Source organism: Salmo salar, chromosome 20 (genome assembly GCF_965601325.2).
Source record: "Salmo salar chromosome 20, fSalSal1, whole genome shotgun sequence".
Taxonomy (NCBI): domain Eukaryota; kingdom Metazoa; phylum Chordata; class Actinopteri; order Salmoniformes; family Salmonidae; genus Salmo; species Salmo salar.
The window spans coordinates 15,062,035-15,078,994 of record NC_138310.1 but is presented as its reverse complement, the minus strand read 5'-3'; the positions used below and the strand labels follow the sequence as shown (position 1 = coordinate 15,078,994).

The 16,960-nt window shown below is 41.4% G+C and overlaps 1 protein-coding gene across 2 annotated transcripts; it reads right to left on the bottom strand.

Annotated features, from left to right (window-relative positions):
* Positions 1–2,516: 2,516 nt before the first annotated feature.
* Positions 2,517–14,811, bottom strand: carnmt1 (carnosine N-methyltransferase 1). 2 transcript variants are annotated; one of them, XM_014160687.3, is made up of 8 exons: positions 14,476–14,811; positions 12,670–12,865; positions 12,015–12,181; positions 11,764–11,904; positions 7,023–7,201; positions 6,547–6,660; positions 4,054–4,157; positions 2,517–3,757 (listed from the first exon to the last, which is right to left on the bottom strand). In XM_014160687.3, the coding sequence occupies exons 1-8, from the start codon at positions 14,622–14,624 to the stop codon at positions 3,695–3,697; spliced, it is 1,113 nt and encodes a 370-aa protein (XP_014016162.1). In that variant the 5' UTR covers positions 14,625–14,811; the 3' UTR covers positions 2,517–3,694. The 2 variants fall into 2 exon arrangements, with proteins under 2 accessions (XP_014016162.1, XP_014016161.1); XM_014160686.3 differs by having other exon boundaries at positions 2,517–3,880; positions 14,476–14,808.
* Between the last annotated feature and the right edge of the window lie 2,149 nt (positions 14,812–16,960).

Genomic DNA, 16,960 nt, shown 5'->3' with positions numbered 1-16,960 from the left:
CAGGTTTTCATCAAGGATCTCTTTACTTTGCTCCGTTCATCTTTTCCTCAATCCTGACTAGTCTCCCAGTCCCTTCCACTGAAAAACACTCTCCACAGCATGATGCTGCCACCACCATGCTTCACCATAGGGATGTTGCCAGGCTTCCTCCAGATGTGACTCTTGGCATTCAGGCCAGTGTTCAATCTTGGTTTCATCAGACCAGAGAATCTTGTTTCTCATGGTCTGAGAGTCCTTTGGGTGCCTTTTGGCAAACTCCAAGCAGGCTATTATGTGCCTTTTACTGAGTGGCTTCCGTCTGGCCACTGTACCATAAAGGCCTGATTGGTGGAGCGCTGCAGAGATGGGAGAACCTTCCATAAGGATAACCATCTCCACATAGGACCTCTGGAGCTCTGTCAGAGTGACTAACGGGTTCCTGGGTCAACTCCCTGACCAAGGCCCTTCTCCCCTGATTGCTCAGTTTGGCCGGGCGGACAGCTTTAGGAAGAGTCTTTGTGGTTCCAAACTCCTTCCATTTAAGAATCATGGAAACCACTGTGTTCATGGGACCTTCAACGCTGCAGAGTTTTTTTTGTACCCTTCCCCAGATCTGTGCCTCGACACAATCCTGTCTAGGAGCTCTACGGACAATTCCTTCAACCTCATGGCTTGGTTTTTGCTCTGACGTCAACTGTGGCACCTTATTTATTAAGACAGTTATGTGCCTTTCCAAATCATTTCCAATCAATTGAATTTACCACAGGTGGACTCCAATCAAGTTGTAAAAACATCTCAAGGATGAATAATGGAAACAGAATACACGCAAGCTCCATTTCAAGTCTTATAGAAAAGGGTCTGAATACAAACCTGTTTTTGCTTTGTCATTATGGGGTATTGTGTTTAGATTGATGAGGAACAAAAATCTATTTAATCCACTTTAGAATAAGGCTGTAATGTGACAAAATGTGGAAAAAGTCAGTGTCTGAATACTTTCCGATTGCACTGTATGTTGTCATTGTCTGTTTGTATACTTCTCGTATACTGGTGTTCTCCTCCTCAGACTGCCAGCTAAAGACCATGTAGAGACTTCCAATAATTAACAGGTATCAATGTTTTGACTGAAGCGCACAAGTTACTGTAAATTGTACACACACCCGGTCTGCCCAATGAGAGGATGTATCTGTCCTCTATTCCCGCCCACCACTATCAAGAATCTTCTCCACCAACAGCGCCACATGTCGGTTGCTTGAGAAAGAGTAATTGAGATAGCCAGATAGGGCATTCATTCCAAATCGGGTAGGGCAATCATTGTCAGTAAATCATTTAATGTGTGCACTGGATCTCCCTTTCATATGTTGTGTGTTAACTGGTATTGATATAAGGATTCACCACTGATGTCTGTATCCTCTGTAACCAACTGTGACTCTCAGATGTACCTGGCTGTATGAAGGCAGTAATTGACAAAAGGGGAGTTGTTGCATACTTTATAACATTGATCATAATTAGGCATAATGCTCCAACTTATTGTAGTGTATAACTGCAAACAGAGGGAATATGAGATTCTTATTTAAGTGTTGTTAGGTTTTGTTAGGCCCGAGGCGCCTTCGAGGGCATTATCACTTTTATACAACAGGTAACCAACATATTCAAATACTGATTGACATATTTTCCTAAAAAAACATAATTTTGATTAATTTATTCATACTAGATATAGTCCCGACACAAATCTAGGGTTGCTGGAGAAGTGACCCAGTCATTCAGTCTTTTTGTTCTGTATCTATGGGTGTGACCCCATAGATACAGAATGTTCCATTGCCATACTTGCTGGCAGCATTCTTTTCCCTAGCTTGCCAACTAATTTACAGTCACGTCAAAAAGCCAGAATAACAGCAAAGTAAGCTGTTTTCTAGTGACATTTATTTGGATACATCCATAACAATGAGCCAATGAGGCGCAATTTCACCTGCCTGAAAATGTGCTCACTCGTCAGGACACAGTTGTTCAGAGGATCTAGCCAACAACACAGCTACAGTAACACAGTCACTTCAAACTGAAGCTGGAAAGATTGCAAATTAGCTGCGTTTCGTTTGACCTTTTTTCAACTGACCTTTTTTTGTATAGATCCATAAAAATGATGCCAGCTGATTCGTGATTTCGACTGGCTGAAAAACGCTGCCTGCCTGTCTGTCTCGTCAAGTTCATTACTATGGGACAGCACAGGAGATCGAATTTAAATATTGAAACAATGTTGCAAATGTCAGCAAGGTATATACAAATCCCCGATGTTGAAAACGAAATATTAGTCTAAAAGAAATGTGAGATAATGTCTAGATGCTTTTTATAGTGGAGATCAAGTTTATAAATTGCCTGGCTGGGCTGATGAGGTGTATATAGAGGTGTATATAATAAATTAAAAAACATTGCTTTCACCTAACTTTAACATTCTGCCATAAAGGGCACAAATTCCAACTTAATAAAAAACTCGTTTTCCCATCTGAAGGTCAAATAAATAAAAAATACCAGTAAGTGTCAAATAAAGTAAACAATGACTTCATCTTTAATCAGCAATGAATCCCCTTTTGACAGGGGGAATGGAAGCTTGTGTGCAACTGGGAGTGGCAATTGAATGCAAGCTTCACAAAAATGTATTTATTGTTAAATTATTTCTAGAATGTCGATCTATGGGTAACAGGGTTGACGTGTTATGCTCGATCCGCTCAGTTTTTCTCCACAAAACACCAGAAAATGAGAGTTCAGTTTACGTGACCTTAAAATGAGGGACAGATGTAAATGAATCACTAATCACACTAAATAAATTATAATCTTCAGAAATGACTGTCAAAGCAACAAAATAACTAGGTCTTTACAATGTTTGTGAAAGCTTGGAGAAATGTTGGGGTTAAGTGGGTTAAAATCATTCTAGAAGTCACAGAGGGATTTTTGGCGCTTGAGTAAGTCTTTATTCATATAAAAAAAAAAAAATAGAATTTATTGAATTCTCCATGTGGTCTATATTAAAGGGCACGTCATTTAAATATCAGGCTTTTAAAATGCAATATTGGTGCACAATTAATACTTAATGTCAAAGGCACTTTTCATGGAATGACCCTAAAGACACTATTGAGTCATGAAAATTAGACAGTCCCTCTCAGTCAATGAAACGTTTTCTTTCTTTTAAAGAATTGTGTTTTTCTTTATTAAGTGAGTAACTAGATCCAGGGTGTAATGCTGAAACTCAATCTGTGTCCAATCATACAATATAGGTTAAAATATCCAACTCCAGCCACTTCAGCATCTGATTTTAAGTGATTCAAAAAAATACTATAAATAGCCAGAGTTGGTAACTGTATTTTACAAAATAAATACAATGGGAAGACGTAGAGGCGGGTCTCTGACACGCATGCAACTACATCAGGTCACCATGGAGATAGAGGCGTCACTTTGTCTCTTTAACTGAAGACAAACAGTCCTGTGCTGAAAGATTTAGTCACTTGAGTTCATAATAGGCATCTGTCTCAATCTCAAAGGCTCAGGGGATGAAGTAAGGTGATTTGGCAGCTCTGGCGATGAGACAATATAAAGAAGAAGAAACATGAAAGCAAACCTGTCCATTGACTTGTGTTTCTGTCATCTTACAATTTTTTTTATGCCCTTGGTGGTGGCCAATTGCGTTTTTTCCGGTTGTTGCTCTGCGATGACGCGACAGACGATGTCACGTCAGACTGTTGCAGCTCTCTCGCCGTTGCGACGCTTCCGGTCTGTTCTTATGGACCACCTGGAAACCGTTGGCATACAGATGGTCAGGTTTCCTTGCCACAAAGAAAACACAGTCGTACAGGTACTTCAGCATGGACTGATCGTTCTCTGTATAGGTGGTGGGGACAGACTCTCTCTCCACCTGCAGTAAAAGATGGTGTTTTAGGCCCAAGGAGGATAGTCAAAACAACTGAAACTGAAAACAATGTTTTATACTTTTCTTTACAGTAAACTGTAATAGTAGTTCATCTTATTCCTCCAATCTGTACACCTATTTTATATATTTTATTTAAATTACAAAAAAAACTGCTTTACCTCCAAATGGAATCCATATTTTAAAATTGCTGCCCTGACATCCTCGTAGCTGAGCTCGATGGAGAGCTCGTTGGCCATGTTCTCAAAGTGGTACAGCAGTGGGCCTATAGACAAGGGAGGAATCGCAGCTTTAGTAAAAGTATTCATACAGTAGTGGAGGCTCCTCCTCAGAGGAAGGGGTGGACCATCCTCAGTGAATTTCATAAAAATAAAAATAGTGAAACAATAAAAAAAAAAGTTATACTATTTAGATAAAGCTATTCTAAATATATTCAAATTTTGCCAAATAATTGATTAAAACACACTGTTCTGCAATAAAGGTCTACAGTAGCATCAACAGCACTCTGTAGGGTAGCACCATGGTGTAGCCAGAGGACAGCTAGCTTCTGTCCTCCTCTGGGTACATTGACTTCAATACAAAACCTAGGAGGCTCATGGTTCTCACACCCTTCCATAGACTTACACAGTAATTATGTCCTCCAACCTATCAGAGCTCTTGTAGTATGAACTGATGTTGTCGACCTAGTCAAAGGATCAGAGTATTAATCTAGTTCTAAAAGAATAAGCTACAGCTAGCTAGCACTGCAGTGCATAGAATATGGTGTGTAGTTGACTCAAAGAGAGAGAAAGACAATAGTTGAACAGTTTTGAACAAATTAATTTATTCAAAAATGAAGGAGACGCAAGAGAGAGAGAGCTTGCTGTATTTCCACTTTAACTTACCTAGCTAACGAATGCAGTTAGTTAGTTTAGCCTACTCAAACACCCGGTGTAACTACTAAACTGCTTGCTGTACACTGTACTACATGATTAGAGCGGGTGTGACAAACCGTGGGGTGTTGGGTTGAGCGTGCAGAGATTAACACTGAGACAGGGAGGTTCTAGTCAGAAAACACAACTTTTACTAGGCAACAAAATAAACATAACTAAATAACGTAGGTTTCGCTCTGTCCTTCTCAGGTTTTGCTCCGTGTCCGTCTCTCTCTCTCCCCTCGTGGCGTGCCACGGTGCTCCCTTTATGTGGCCTGCACTGCTGGTTGGCACTCTCCCCTAATTACCTCTACTTGGAGCCATCACGGGCTAGGCACCCCGCCGCTGTACTCCCAGCAGAGGGAGCCAACATCGGGCACGTACCTCCCCTCTATCACCAACCGGGGTAGACCTCCCGGGATACCACACGTGTTTATTAACAAGTTAGTTCTAGTAGCTAGCTATGTTGACTATGACGTTAGTTAAAATGGTGACAAATACATAGACTTTGTGTAGCGGTTATAGTATGAAGGTTTGGGTTGGAAAGGTTTTTCTCGCCTGGTCACATACAGCTGTTGTATTGTGCACTGAAGTCCACAAACAAAGGGAAAAGGTGAGAGGAGGACAGCCAGCGCGTAGATGCGAGAAGGAATTATACATGCTGTTTGTATACTGAACAAAAATATAAACGCAACAATTTCAAAGATTTTACTGAGTTACAGTTCAAATAAGGAAATCAGTCAATTAAATTAATTAATTAGGCCCTAATCTATGGATTTCACATGACTGGGCAGGGGTGCAGCCATAGGTGGGCATAGGCCCACCCACTTGGGAGCCAGGTCCACCCACTGGGGAGCCAGGTCCACCCACTGGGGAGCCAGGTCCACCCACTGGGGAGCCAGGTCCACCCACTGGGGAGCCAGGTCCACCCACTGGGGAGCCAGGCCCAGCCAATCAGAATTAGATTTTCCCCAAGAAAGGGCTTTATTACAGACAGAAATACTCCCGCAGGTGAAGAAGCCAGATGTGGAGGTCCTGGAATAGCGTGGTTACACGTGGTCTGCGGTTGTGAGGCCTGTTGGACATACTGCCAAATTCTCTAAAACAACATTGGAGGTTACGTTTATATTTTTGTTTCAGTATATGTGGCTGCTATGAAAGTGAACTGTTTGCGTGTTATCAGGGGTGTATTCATTCTGCCAATTCTGTTGGAAAACATTTCTTAAACGGAAGCAAATGGAATGAAACAGGGATAACGTACCTGAATTTGTCCAATAGAAAGTCTAGTTTGCAACTGTTGGACTAACGATTACACCCTAGATCAGCTAGATGCAGTCAAGAGTGTGCAAGGCGGTATTGAATGAGTCACTGTCTGTCACCTTGATTACTAAAATGTTTCTGTCGACGTGTGCACCTATGTTGTAAACTTTCATTCGTAGGCTAGGTTGTAGCAACCTCATGATGGGTATAGGGACAATTTATGGGTATAGGGAGTATCATGTATTAGCCTAAACCGATGTTACATTGAGCTGGGTGAATGTAATATTAATGACAGTCATCCAATAGAAATAAGGCCATGGTCCAAACCAAAAAAAGACATCCTCCCTTAAACGGCACCGTCCGCCACTGACATACAGTATATCATACACTACCAGTAAGTTTAAACAGGAACTATACCAAAAATGCATAGAGAACCTCTATCACTGGTCAGTAAGGAGCTCTGTTGAACATATCGTCGCTCACCAAGATTGATCCACACGCCTCCAGGTTTGAGAATGTTCCAGATGGTCTCCACGTAGTCGATGACATTGTGCGCTGTGTCGATGAAGAAGCAGGTAGCCACACAGTCCCAGGTGTCTGAGAGGAAAGACCACAATACTTGTTTAACCTGTCTCACCTTATTGCTAATACCAACCAACACAGGTAATAAAAAATATATATCTGTGTCTAGGACAGAGTGCTCACTTTCACCATTGACTGCTCAATACGTTGCCAATTCACATAACAACCTGTCACTCAACAGAGAGACAAGGACCGTGTCTAAGAGCAGGAGTGCTGATCTAGGATCAGTTTAATCTTTTAGAACATAATGAATAAGACAAGGTTGGACCTGATTCTAGATCAGCACTCATACTCTGAGACGCTTTGTGAATACAGGCCCTGATCACTCATTGCTCTTGTTGATCTTTCATACAGCCTGTGTGAAGCTCACCACTCACTAGGCTCTGTGTAGACCTCCTGGAAGTCCCCAGCCACCATGGAGAAATCCGAGTTTAGAGGCAGGCTCTGGGGGTTGACGTCTGGGAAGCTGATTGGCCGCGTCTGGTCAGATGACCTCTTGTTGTTGCTGAACTGGTGGATCCAGGGGTACAGGGTCATGGAGTTGACCTTTTCACACCTCAGGAAGGACAGAACAGAGCCAAGGTAAGTTAAGCTGAACAACAGTGGTCCGAAGAGGATAGCATTGGGCTAATTTGATATGCTAGGCAATTGATTTGGCCCAAGTTTTCAGGCAGCTAAACACACCAGACATTTCAACATTAAATGACACACGGTGCAACATATGCAAGGGCTGAATTATTGCATCATATGCAAGGCTTGAGTTAGGGCCAGGGGTGAAAGTAAGGCGGTACGGTCTGGTATGGTGTCACGGCAAAACAAATAGTGCGGATACGCCGTATCGGTAAAACATGAGCCTATCACAATAATGAAAACAAAACCTCAAGAAAAATAAAGGTGTAGTAGTCTACAGTTATCATTACCGTATGTTAGAGGCATGCAAAATGAGCGAATGGACTTGAAAACAGGTTGTAAGCCTATAGGCTACGCTCCAAAATACGATGTGGTTTGAGGAGAACACAAACATTTTGCTACGGCAGAGAAACGCGCACGGACAGCAGTGGAGGAATTAATTTTGGACTAACTGCAACCACCAAATGTCATTACACTTTTTGGGTGTTTTGTGTAACGGATGTCTCTTTCCATCCACCACTGTTCGGAGGCTGGAAATACGTTGCGAGTGGATGAACGTGCACGGGAGCCCTTTGAAGTGATTGTTTGAAAATCAGATGAAAACATCACGACTAGTTGTGTTGATGCCACAAGAAAAGTGAAATTACAAATAATTCTGACTAGTCCCACAGAAAAAATGGAATTGAATTAATAGGAATTCTAAATATAATTATATGATTAGGCAGCCGCCTAGAGCGGAAGTTTGATGAGGGCACATTTTCCGACTTAAACTGACCAAGATGCGCCTCCAACAACACCTCACATTATTCTGCCCAAAAACAATAACTTCTCTCACCCAGTGGCATGCGGGCTATTTCGGTGAGCGCTAATGCCGCCCCTTGATAAGCAGAGCCCACATTGTCAAAGGCAGGGGTGTAAAATATTTTGCTTATCCATGCATAGTGCACCTCTCCAGGGTGCTGTTGGAGAGACGCTACGCTCCACCACGCTCCATCAAATTAATTTAACATAAATGATGTAGCCTACGGGTAGAAAGAGTAGCAGCCTATGTGGTTTTTCTGTAACCCATGGACTGGAGACCAAATGTATTACAATGTCATGAGACAGACACCTTTTCAATCATTAACTTATTAATGAGGAGCGAGAGTGCAGGAGAAAGTCAACTAAAAAGGCTAGCGGGCAGACATCACCTTTGGTGTGGCTATGGCATAATCAAAACAGAGGTGGACAGCAAATGTAATTCATTTCAACAATTGTCTTCATTTTAACTCGACTTCACTAAAAACAAGAGGGCTTTGTTGGAGGCTATTTCTTCCAATTCCCCCCAAAAAGAGGTATGCCTACCTGTTTGACAGACACAATTATGCTATCCATAGATTTGCCAGTATAGCCAAAGCCTCCAATACTGTCACCGTGCACTCCTTAAATACCTTGGTGTCTGAGAAGGGCTTGGTGTGTTCGGTTAAAACCAGGGCTCAAAATGAGTGAGGGTATGCCATACCCTTTGTTAAAGTAAAGGGCAAAGATTCTACCTATTGTTAGGTTTATATTTAGAAATAAATCAATAAAAAGTATCCAGATAATAAAGTGTTCTATAACAGTGCTTAACTCTGTGATGCCTTATTAAAAAATATTAGGGATAACCCCTTTTTTTTTTTTTTAATTCGCCTAAATGACATACTCAAATCTAACTGCCTGTAGCTCAGGCCCTGAAGCAAGGATATGCATATTCTTGGTACCATTTTAAATGAAACACTTTGAAATTTGTAAATGTGAATTGGATGTAGGAGAATATAACACAATAGATCTGGTAGAAGAAAATACAAAGAAAAGAAAATACCGGGTTTTTTTCTACCACCATCTTTGAAATGCAACAGAAAGGTCCCACTTCCAGCCATCACTCTGGTTGTAACTCCGATGGTGTCCACAAGATGACAGCAGTGTATGTGCAAAGTTTCAGACGGGTAACTTGAAGTATGAGCGAACTACATGACATTTAGTGTGAAGTCACCCAGGTACATTTGGCCAAATCGTGAAGGAGGCATTTGCATTCATATTACATTTTTCTGCAAGAATATCATCAAATCTGTATACTTGGACTTTGATTTAGCTTTTCCAGTATTAGTAGCCATACAGTGGGGGAAAAAAGTATTTGATCCCCTGCTGATTTTGTACGTTTGCCCACTTACAAAGAAATGATCAGTCTATCATTTTAATAGTAGGTTTATTTGAACAGTGAGAGACAGAATAACAACAAAAATATCCAGAAAAACGCATGTCAAAAATGTTACAAATTGATTTGCATTTTAATGAGGGAAATAAGTATTTGACCCCTCTCAATCAGAAAGATTTCTGGCTCCCAGGTGTTTTTATACAGGTAACGAGCTGAGATTAGGAGCACACTCTTAAAGGGAGTGCTCCTAACCGCAGCTTGTTACCTGTAAAAAAGACATCTGTCCACAGAAGCAATCAATCAATCAATCAATCAGATTCCAAACTCTCCACCATGGCCAAGACCAAAGAGCTCTCCAAGGATGTCAGGGACAAGATTGTAGACCTACACAAGGCTGGAATGGGCTACAAGACCATCGCCAAGCAGCTTGGTGAGAAGGTGACAACATTTGGTGTGATTATTCGCAAATGGAAGAAACACAAAAGAACTGTCAATATCCCTCGGCCTGGGGCTCCATGCAAGATCTCACCTCGTGGAGTTGCAATGATCATGAGAACGGTGAGGAATCAGCCCAGAACTACACGGGAGGATCTTGTCAATGATCTCAAGGCAGCTGGGACCATAGTCACCAAGAAAACAATTGGTAACACACTACGCCGTGAAGGACTGAAATCCTGCAGCGCCCGCAAGGTCCCCCTGCTCAAGAATACATATACATGCCCGTCTGAAGTTTGCCAATGAACATCTGAATGACTCAGAGGACAACTGGTGAAAGTGTTGTGGTCAGATGAGACCAAAATGGAGCTCTTTGACATCAACTCAACTCGCCGTGTTTGGAGGAGGAATGCTGCCTATGACCCCAAGAACACCATCTCCACCGTCAAACATGGAGGTGGAAACATTATGCTTTGGGGGTGTTTTTCTGCTAAGGGGACAGGACAACTTCACCGCATCAAAGGTACGATGGACGGGGCCATGTACCGTCAAATCTTGGGTGAGAACCTCCTTCCCTCAGCCAGGGCATTGAAAATGGGTCGTGGATGGGTATTCCAGCATGACAATGACCCAAAACACACGGCCAAGGCAACAAAAGAGTGGCTCAAGAAGAAGCCCATTAAGGTCCTGGAGTGGCCTAGCCATTCTCCAGACCTTAATCCCATAGAAAATCTGTGGAGGGAGCTGAAGGTTCGAGTTGCCAAACGTCAGCCTCGAAACCTTAATGACTTGGAGAAGATCTGCAAAGAGGAGTGGGACAAAATCCCTCCTGAGATGTGTGCAAACCTGGTGGCCAACTACAAGAAACATCTGACCTCTGTGATTGCCAACAAGGGTTTTGCTACCAAGTACTAAGTCATGTTTTGCAGAGGGGTCAAATACTTATTTCCCTCATTAAAATGTAAATCATTTTATAACATTTTTGACGTGCGTTTTTCTGGATATTTTGTTATTCTGTCTCTCACTGTTCAAATAAACCTACTATTAAAATTATAGACTGATCATTTCTTTGTAAGTGGGCAAACGTACAAAATCAGCAGGGGATCAAATACTTTTTTCCCCCCACTGTATTATAGTTCATATTATAGTTAATTTGCAAAACAACCAGTTTATAACTTCATAACTCTGAATATTCTTATTTTTTTTGTCCAAAATGAAAAGGCATGCTGTCGTACAAGGTTAGTAGCTACAGTTTACGACAGATACATTGATAATCCCATAAAGCCCAGCTCATGGGCTATGTAGCTAGCTTTGTTTGACCCCAATTGGTGCTTATTTGACAAAGTTAGAGTCGTTCAAGTGAAGACCGCCCACGTCATCGGCGTGCCATGAAGGCGTCGCTCTCTGACCAAATATGGTGTCCTATAGGATATACTACACCCCTAATGATATAGTGAAGTCTCATTACGTTCTAGGATCTCTGAGGAATTCATACGAACGTGATTTGACTGGTTGAAACAACGTTTAGGGTGAGATTTTCACAGATTCCTTTCTTTGCAAATTGAACGAGTGGAAATACAAAATCGATCATGTATGCTATATGGACCCTTTTAGGATATGAAAAAGGATTTTATCTAACAAAACGACACTTCATGTTATCTCTGGGTCCCTTTGGATGATAAATCAGAGCAAGATTTCAGAATGTAAGTACACATTTCACCTTCAGAGGCGAGAAAATTTTTTGTATTCCCTAGGGCGGCAGAACATCCAGGGCCGGGCCTGTTACACCCATACATTTGAGGTGCACACATAGGAGGTCCCGTAAAGGGAAGAAATTAAATCTACTTGCACCCTTGGTTAGGGCTGAGGGTGAGTGTTACCTGTTGAGGACAAAGTTTGAGGAGAAGAGCATGAAGAAGCTCCATTCGTTGCCTTGGCAGGCATAACCCAGACGAGCGATTTCCCATGCCAGGCGACCAAGCCCTGCCCCCGGAACCAGCACGCTCACCTTGGACACATCACTACAGAAACAACCACGCCATCACTGACAGAATACACACCTATTTCAAAATCACACAACTGAGTTAGAATTCAAGACTGTGTGTGTGTATGTGTGTGTGTGTGTGTTCACCACTTGTTGCTGGGAAAGAGTCTCTGGATCTCTTGGATGAGGGGCAGGTAGCAGGAGTCTCTCTCAGCCTGGCCGGCCTCGCTCCAGTCACGCACAAACTGCTTAATGGTGGACTTGAGCTTGTCCATGTCGAACGTGGAAGACGTACCCGCCTTCCTCAGGTCATCCTGGACAGAAAGACAGATTCACTTCAACTCCTCAAACTTCATCCAATGGTGAAAGGATCATGGAAGCAAATTAATCTAAGATCTATCTTCTAATATAATTTACACTACTACAAGAACTACTGAAATGTGTGCCGGTGTGGTATACTAGAATAGAAAAACATGCAGCTCCTCCTACTACTACTGTATTTTTCTTGTACAAAAACACCTAGATGCAGCCTATCCAGCACAGTGTCAAAGCTAGCAAGTAAGACCCTCCCTACTCCGATTGGTTATCCTGCATTCGCATCACTGACCATTTTGCATAAAGTTGGAATTCTCAACTTTGGTAGCGAGTTCTCTAGTTGCCAGTGGTTAAATTTCTAAATTACTCCTTGTGTCTCCTCTTTCCATTAATAATAACTGATTTCCAGTAGTTTGAGGGCTACAAGTAGTGCCTGGTGTGACTGCGAGAAAGCATGAGTGTGACCTTTTCTGACCGTTTAGCTCACCTCTTCGCCATACTCCATGTTCTCAAACATGTGGACACAGTTGAGTACGATGGCCTGCAACACCTCCTGGTTGTGGTCCACACTGCGACGGATACGGGCCAGGTTGGGCAAGACCCCGGGCAGCAGCAGCTGGTGATGCTCCGGAAGACTCTGGAACTGACGTTCTGCTCGATTCACCCGCTCTTGAACATGCATCCTGAGATTAAGGGGAGGTGAATTAGACAAAGCAAAAGGGAAGGGTGGTGCCATGGTGAAAAGGAGGAAGAGAAGATGGAGGTCCAGAAACACAGATGGGGGAAATAGAAACTCATATTTTATAGCCTTTTTGAATTATGATAAAGCCTAATCCAATATGCAGACTCCTTGAAATGACTTGACACAAAGATTCACAAAACCCTTTTATTCCCCTTTTCTAAGCAGCTTCCATTATGGTGAATGTGGTTGTATAGACTATGCATAATCATTTATGACCTTCTTGTTTGTAAGTAACAAGATTAACTGTATTGAAATGTAAATGTTTGTCAGCCTGGACTTTATAGCTCTTGCTGTTTTTGCATCTTCTTTTAGTTATCTTTGTTATTTTCTAGAGCTAGCTCCACTTCCTGTACTGCTGTTAGCTAGCTACTAGCTAAATAGCGATGGTATGGGACAATGTAGTTAGCCAAAACAGTATAAATCCTGATATAAATACACAATCTATTTTAGCTAGCTAGCTATGCAACATAATTAGGGTTGTCACTAGTTACCACAAAGTAAAAATTAACTATTGTAAAATGGGGTCTTAACTTAAGGGTTACCCATAAGGTCAGCAGGGAGGTTAAGGTTAGGTTTAAGATCCGATTTGGTCCAATGCAGCTGTCCAATGCACCAATGCTGTTGTAGCGAGTTCAAATCACATCACGGACAATTTTAGCTGATTTGCTACTTTTCAATTACTTACTACATTTTTAGCAACTTTGCAACTACTTAGCATGTTAACTAACCCTTACCCTAATGCTAACCTTAAGCCTTTTAGCTAACCCTTCCCCTAACCTTAATCTTAGCCTAGCTAACATTAGCGAGCTAGCTAACTCACCTAGCTAGAATTAGTAACATATCATATGTTTTCCAAATCGTAACATATCGTACATTTTGCAAATTCATAACATATAATATGAATTGTAAATCGTAACATATCATACAAAATGGTTGACGGACATCCAGCAATTATCACATACCAGACGAAACGTAACATATTATACTAAATTGATTGTCTCAGGTTTACGTACAGAATAATACAAAATGTGCTGAGACCAGGTTGCCTAAAAAGGCTGAATTTTCAGGAGGACTTTTCAAACAGCTCTTACACTAAAGGTCATTATCATAATTTTCACAATATTATTCCAACCACAGTATTATTGACTGCACTGGGCCTTTAAGAAGAGAAATTGTAGAACTAGGCGGGGTTTAGGCATGACTTTGGGGCTGTAAGAACTAGTCAAGACTCCAAAATCAGTCATCCCTCTTCTAAAATCTTCGGACAAAACGTTACTCCATCAACATAACACACACATCACAACTGCACAATTTAAACACCCCCGATCCCCCTTCCATGAGTCATTTAACGTTACTTCATGTTCCTATTCTTGTTTTATTATTTCTTATTATTGTTGCATTGTCGGGAAGGAACCTGCACCGTTAGACGTTGTATCCCGTAACATACGACTAATAAAAACTTGAACTAAGGATAGCCAGACCGTCTGGGTCAAATTACTTTATGGGTAAGCTAGCTACCAAATACTACTGCGGTTTTGAAACAGTCCGTACCTGTAGTATCTAAACGCATCGATCACTTTCCAAAAGTGTTGCCTTTCGAGCCTTGTCTCCTCTTCTGGTGTACATTTAATCCTTTCTCGGTAAAAATATGCTTCTTCTTGCTCTCCATCAGTAACATGGTCCACCGTTCCTTCCGCCATGTCTGAATGTTGTACTCAGACCCATCCAATCGAACAATAGAGTGAACCAGGAAAAGTAATAGACCTTTCATCTGGTTGGCAAGTTAACTGTGGCAGTGAGCTAACTAGTAGCTACTGCTGTATTTTTTTGTTCGAGCAGAAAATGATTTTACCTGTGTATGTGTGTCCGGTTTATTACAAGTTGCAACAGGAAGACAGCTCCAGCACAGCAGCTGAGAAAATGTATAACTGGCGTCTTGGAGACAGACCCTTTATATCCTAATCAGACATCACCAAATGTGTAAACACCAACCTGAAAGGCTTGTAGGAAGTCAAAACAGAACCAGTAAGGCCCATACCTGCGAAAATAAGCAAATTAAATGTAATTCTTAAAAGTCTAAGCCGTTGAGGTGGGGGGCTCTAAGCTTACATATGGAATTGTTTTAAGAAGTTCATATAATGGACCATTAAGCTATTTGATTTTGAATTTTAGGACCCCTTTAGTTATAGTTATATATTTTTTTACACATTTAACCCCTTATTGTTGTTGCCACAAGTCCCTTGACACTTGTGGGGGTCGTAAAGAAAAACTTGTTTGTTTTAGTTTTTTAGGCCAAACCATTCGGATGCTACCAGTGGAGGCGGCTGAGAGGAGGACGGCTCATAATAAGGGCTGGAATAGAGTCAATTGATTTGTATCAAACACATGGAAACCACGTCTTGGATGTGTTTGATACCATTCCATTGACTCCATTCCAGCCCTTATTATGAGCCGTCATCCCCCCAGCAGCCTCTACTGGATGCTACAGACTTCTTCATGTGAATACCGATTATCGGGATAGCACTCACTTCTGTCACCATGAAGTGCTTTGAGATTCTAGTTAAGGATCATATAATCTCGACCCTACCTGACACCCTAAACGCACTTCAATTTACATACCGCCCCAATAGATCCGCAGACGATGCAATCGCCATCGCACTGCCCTATCCCATCTGGACAAGAGGAATACCTATGTAAGAATGCTGTTCATTGATTATAGCTCAGCCTTCAACACCATAGTACCCTCCAAGCTCATCATTAAGGTCGGAGCCCTGGGTTTGAATCCCGCACTGTGCAACTGGGACCTGGACTTCCTGACGGGCCGCTCCCAGGTTGTGAAGGTAGGAAACAACACCTCTGCCGGGCATTGGGATGACAACCCAACTCGGGATGAGGAGGGCTTTTAGTGGGTAGAATAGTGGGGACCAATTGGAGGTTTACATAGTAGCAATGCAAATATCATGGAACAGCTATATAGACACTCAATCATCATGTTACTTTTTAATGGTACGTTTACAAACATATATTTTCATAAATAGAATTTTAAGTTGTCACATTATGGTAAGTGATGAAATAAGTATAGCCAGTTACAGTTGTAATGGCCTAGCAGATAATAAGAAAAGACGATCAGTATTTACCTGGTTAAAAGAGAAGGAATATAATATCTATTGTTTACAGGAAACTCATTCAACAATTTTAGATGAAGTTTTGTGGAAAAAGGACTGGGTGGGCGAAGTAAAGAAATTCAAAAGGGGTGATGATATTAATTAACAGTAATTTTGATCCAAATGTGCAAATTGTCCAAACAGATCATCAAGGTAGATGGATTATTTGAAATATGTCATTGGACATTAAACATATATGGCTTATTAGCCTATACGGTCCGAATAATGATGATCCAAGCTTCTTTGAAAATATATATAATCATTTATCAACACTAGATTATTATTATGGTGGGGGATTTTAATACTTAATAATATGGAATTAGTGGATATATGGAGGCTTAAATACCCTGACCTAGTGAGATATACATGGCGGAGGCTTAAACAAGCTAGTCGACTTGATTACTTTCTTATGTTGGTCTTGTAACAAAATGTTGTGTGCTAATATTGCGTTGATGCATCCTTGACTATAGGGTACTAGCTACTACTAAGGTTACACAACATTTCCCGCATATGACAAAATCCCACGTTTTTGTTTCTGTTTCACACACATCCATGGGCTTTAATGGGAAAACATATGGATGAGGTCCTATCAACATGTACGTTTATTGTACATCGCACACAAGTCATATAGACTATTATCATTATCATTATTATCATCATTTCTAGGTGGCACACAGCTAATGTGGTTGACTTAAAATGTATAGTGTACTTTAACAATGGGTTCGATCCCCCTCGCATCAATATCTTTTGTTGAGGAAAAAACTATTCACTGCCGGTCCTTGATGCTCGATTCAAAAGGCATGTGACGAAGTAAATTATTCTAATAATGCATAGTGTATAAAGTGTGGTAAGCCCAGTTGTGGAAAAAGTAC